This window comes from Salvia hispanica, chromosome 2, assembly GCF_029641045.1.
Source record: "Salvia hispanica isolate PSC_SH4W2 chromosome 2, Shi_PSC_v1, whole genome shotgun sequence".
Lineage (NCBI taxonomy): Eukaryota > Viridiplantae > Streptophyta > Magnoliopsida > Lamiales > Lamiaceae > Salvia > Salvia hispanica.
In genome coordinates this window covers 19,587,127-19,591,673 of record NC_142693.1, presented here as the reverse complement: position 1 = coordinate 19,591,673, position 4,547 = coordinate 19,587,127, and the positions used below count along the sequence as shown (strand labels likewise).

At 41.3% G+C, this 4,547-nt stretch overlaps 1 protein-coding gene across 1 annotated transcript; it reads right to left on the bottom strand.

Moving 5' to 3' along the window:
• Positions 1–592: 592 nt before the first annotated feature.
• On the bottom strand, positions 593–3,954 carry LOC125200636 (BTB/POZ domain and ankyrin repeat-containing protein NPR1-like). The gene is made up of 5 exons (XM_048098326.2): positions 3,612–3,954; positions 2,558–3,516; positions 1,347–2,100; positions 1,081–1,278; positions 593–998 (listed from the first exon to the last, which is right to left on the bottom strand). Exons 2-5 carry the CDS (start codon positions 3,110–3,112, stop codon positions 745–747), a joined length of 1,761 nt encoding a protein of 586 aa, XP_047954283.1. The 5' UTR covers positions 3,113–3,516; positions 3,612–3,954; the 3' UTR covers positions 593–744.
• Between the last annotated feature and the right edge of the window lie 593 nt (positions 3,955–4,547).

Sequence of the window (4,547 nt, the reverse complement as noted above, 5' to 3'; positions counted from 1 at the left end):
AGGCCGGGCCAGCCCAGTCCACTTGACATCTCTAAGTAGCAGTATAAGATACTCCTCCATCACATTCGAGATCCCCATCTGTTTTTTTTTTATCTTAATTAAGATGTCTATTTTCTACTTTTGGAATTAACTATCCTCTCTCTTCTCTTTTTAATAAAATATTCAATTATTATTTTTTATTTTATTTTATTCCACTCAACCGACAACAATTCACCTAAAATCTCATACTACCACGCAAAAATGTGGCATCTTGAATGAGATGGAATGAACTAATGTTTTGGGCTATAACAAAAATGCATCAATTACATGTCACATTGTAAAATGTAAATTGAGGCCGATTGTTTCTTAGCCCAATCTGAGTCAACATTAGCAAAATCTAAAATAGGAAGACTTAATTGTATACTCCATTTGTATGGAAACACACAAATTATACCCAAATATTTAGATTAATTTTTATCTATTACTACAATTTGGCATTGAAACCCAGTTTTAGCCCATACCAATAATTCATCATGGTAAATTTACCAATAAATTCTAAAACGAATAAACTTACAATATAAATACCAAAAGTTAAAAATTACACATCTTCACAAAATCAAGAAATTAGAAACTACCTTTCAATAAACAAGGTTAGTAACTGATGCATCTTAAAACATTTATTACAAGAACTTGCTAAAAACACATCTCTACAAGTGTAGAAAACAGTGCAAGAACACCTTTCTTTTCTTTCTTTCTATTTCTTTCTCAAATTTTATATATTTTGTGAGGTATGTCTTTGAAGGAGGAAGACGACGACGAAAACCCGGAGCGATGGAGCTTCGCTTTGTCCTTGCTGAACGCTCGATGAACCTCGTCTTTGAGCTCCATGAAGCGCGTCCGCTTCATCTTCTGTTCTTCCGGGGTGCCCATCTCAAGGTAGAGCGCATCGGGCAAGTCGTCTTCCATGAACTTGTCCAGCACCTGCGAGCAATTCGGGAAGTATCGCCTCCCCAACTCAACTGCCACCAAAAAACGACAAAAGTTAATCCGAAGCTCTAGACGACATTCAAACCTACTGGTTGGAGGAGAAACGTCTTATACCTGTTCTAGATAGGGTTTCTATTTTTGAAATGAGCCGTTTATTCTGGGAGATGGGCGTCTCGTTCAAGTCCACTTCCATCAAGTTCCCGCTCGAACCTCTTGATGCTAGAAGGCCAGCAAGGTCCGAAGTCGACTCAGCGTACGCGATCTCCATAGCTAGCTTCGCTTCGGTAGGGAAGAACATCCGAGCAAACGCCACTGTAAAATACGATACACAAACATCAAGAACTACTAATCGAGTTGAAAAATCAAAATCAACGAGCTACCTCGATCTTCTAAGTATAGCAATTTCATGTGCAAATCATCGGCCATCGCGAGGGACAAGAAGGACGCGTGCCCTGCAGTTGGATTCCTCCGCATCTCTCTCTCCAACACGTCGATGCATATCCGGTCCTTGTTCGCTTCCTGCCCTTTCTCTCGTTTCATCTGATACTCCTTCGGCCTCGTCAGTCTCCTGCAGATACTAACAGCGCTCTGCCCATCGAACGTCGGCTCTGCTGCAGACGCTCCTTTGGTCAGAAGCGACACTATAATCGACGGCTCCTTCCGCCTAGCAGCAACATGGAGCACCGTGTAGCCCCGTGAATTCCTCAAATTGACGTCGGCTAGACCTAGACTAAGCACCTCCGAAACTATCTTGGGATCACAAAACGCTGCAGAGTAATGCAGAGCACAGGCCTCGTCCAGGGTTACATCGGACTCGGTCAGAAGAAGCCTCACGAGCTCGATATCGTCCGAGTCCAACGCCTTTTGTATTCTCTTGATGTGCTTCTCGAGCATAGGATCCACGGGAGGCGCTTGATTTTCTTGCTCTGATTGGAAATTGAGACGAAGCAATTTAATATCCTCTGCAACACTAGACGGGAGGACCTTCTCAATGAAGATCGTCTCAAGGTCCGACTGAGCTACCCTGTGGGCGCACACAGTGAGGAGCTGACTCAATTGACAATGGAACGCGACTGTGAGAATCGGGATGACATCCTCAACAACAGCCTTCCCAACCAAATTAACAAGGCGACGCTGCAATTTAAGAACGCATTCGAACATTAGTTGAAAGGCGACTAGCATATAAACTACTTGTATTAGTCCATCAAAAAACAACTCGACATTCCTAATTAAACCTCATAACGATTCACAATTAGTTCATACACACGAAAAAAATCTCATAACTCATTTGTTCATCACTCAATTGACAACGGAAGGCGACGCTGCAATTCAAGATTGCATCACTAAATGCTCGGATTTTCGCGAAGGAGAAAGCACTTGCTAATTTTTATCTACAAACTATCCATTAACTTGTTCGAACATTAGTCGATCTAAAAACAACTCAAGATCACAATTATACCTCATAACGATTCACAAGCTCGGAGACTTGAAAACATCTCACAACTCATTAGTTCGTCACAAGTAAAACGACATACAAATAAGCATTATCCGATTCTTGAACAAATGAGTAGAGTTCTTAGCCATTTTATACCTGAAAAAGAGAAACAAGCTCGGAGACTTGAAAAATGGTGGATGCATACATCAACTCCACAGCAAAGTCGATCGCGGGCCTACACGCATCATGAGCACACAAACTATCCACACACGTAGACACCTCCAACGGGGAAGCTCTAAGCTTCCCCGTGTACAAGTAGCTCAAGAAGATCACAAACGCCTCGTATCCAACCTTGCCATAAGGCAACATATTCGCCATGTAATACCTCGGCTTCCCCTCCTTCCCACCAACAACCTTATCCTTGGCAAACAAGTCACTGAAAAACTTGCTCCGGGCAGCCAAGATGCACCGGTGCACGCCCACGCTACTCTCTTCCACCACAACCTCCGCATCACTAAAATCGCCACCAGAATCCGACAACAGCTGCCCCAAATTGCTGCTCAGCTTGCTCAAGCTGATGATTTCGAGATTCGGCCCTGCATCCGATCCACCACCGGAGGCGTGCATTCTGTTGCTCGCGGTTGATCCATTCGAGAAACGGGAGGAGGAGGTGAAGCTGATTGAAGATGATGGCTCTGCAGAGGTCTCCATCACCAATTCACCACAGCATATGAGCAAAGAGTTTATTCCTACCTAAGATGAATTCGAATTCCCACAGCATTCATATTGAATCTACCTACTGAAAAAGCTCTAACCAAAAACAAACTCGAGATATTTCATGCCCTTCACAAATGCAAGGAAACAGCAACGATTTGACAACACCACCATCAAATTCCTCCCACTCTTATGCAAAGAAAAAGGAGAGAGAATCATGATGCCAAAGAAGCAACACACGGCAGAAATTCCCTTTTGCCAAGAATCAAATACTACGGCACCCCTTTTCAACAAAGCCACAGAATTCACAATTACATCAAATCAACACGTTTTTTTTCCCTCTCCCTCAATCATAACACCAATTCACCACAGATTTCACGTGTTCTTGATTCCTGGCGCGGCTGAAATAAAAAAAAAAAAAAAAACAAACAAGCCCTTAAATCAAGAACACTTTTTTAAGACGAATTCAAGCCCTTCAACCGAAATTAAACCTTACCTTATTCAAGCTGGCGATGAAAAAGGTGGAGGAATTTGCAATTGAGCTAGATCCAGAGGCCACCCAAGTCCCAACCCAAAACACAAAAATTAAAGCTTAGAATTCAAGGGAGAAAACAGTCCAAAGAGGGACCCACGTGGGTTTAATGAAATTTCGTGATGGAATCAAAGAAATTGCGTGAGTTGACTGAGGAAAAATAGCTTTTGATTTTAATTTAACAGTGAAGTCACACTTGTTCCAGCGCCATTTCGGGTCCCAGTAAATTGCAGACGAATGCACTACAGAAATTCGCTTTAAAATGTTTTTTTTAATCGACCCACTAACCCAATTTGATAAGAACAGTGAGGAATTTCTGGGGGAAAAAATGGTGTTTAAAAGGAAAGAAGGTGGAAATTCCACCGACCGGATTCGGGTCGGGTCGGGTCTGCGGGCTGAAAATTTGGCGGAGTGGTTGGGTTCGGGCCCACAAAGTGAGGTGTCGGGTGGCTTTTGTGTTGTTTAGTAAATTTAATCTGATAAATGATGACGTGTCACTTAGTTAGTTGCGTTGAAGGCGTCACGTATGACGTCAGGCTTCGGATGTCGGCGACCGCTCATGAGCTATCGCGTCACCTTCTTATATCATGGATTTACGTAATTAGTTTTGCTTCTTTATTTAATTATTTTCTTTTTTTATTCAAATGGACAGGTTTTTGTTGTTCACAAAATTCAAACTAATAGTATTGTTTAACGTATTGTATAAATAGAAAATAAAATATGTATAAAAATAATACTAATAATAATAAGATATCCATATTTTTTTTTAGTTTGTCCTAATTAAGTTATTTATTTTTTATATTCAGAAATAAATCCATCTATTCCACATTATCCTCATTAAAAGTATTTATTGAAACTCTTAAATCTTTTTTCACCTCGACTTGGTGATGATCTTAGCTC

What these genes read in the sequence shown, in the direction of transcription:
- LOC125200636 (XM_048098326.2), bottom strand. Translation starts at nt 3,112, where the DNA reads ATGGAGACCTCTGCAGAGCCATCATCTTCAATCAGCTTCACCTCCTCC. An exon ending in AGCTTGTTTCTCTTTTTCAG is followed by an intron (nt 2,101 to 2,557) that starts GTATAAAATGGC and finishes CTTAAATTGCAG; the next exon opens with CGTCGCCTTGTTAATTTGGT. An exon ending in AGAAACCCTATCTAGAACAG is followed by an intron (nt 999 to 1,080) that starts GTATAAGACGTT and finishes TTTTGGTGGCAG; the next exon opens with TTGAGTTGGGGAGGCGATAC.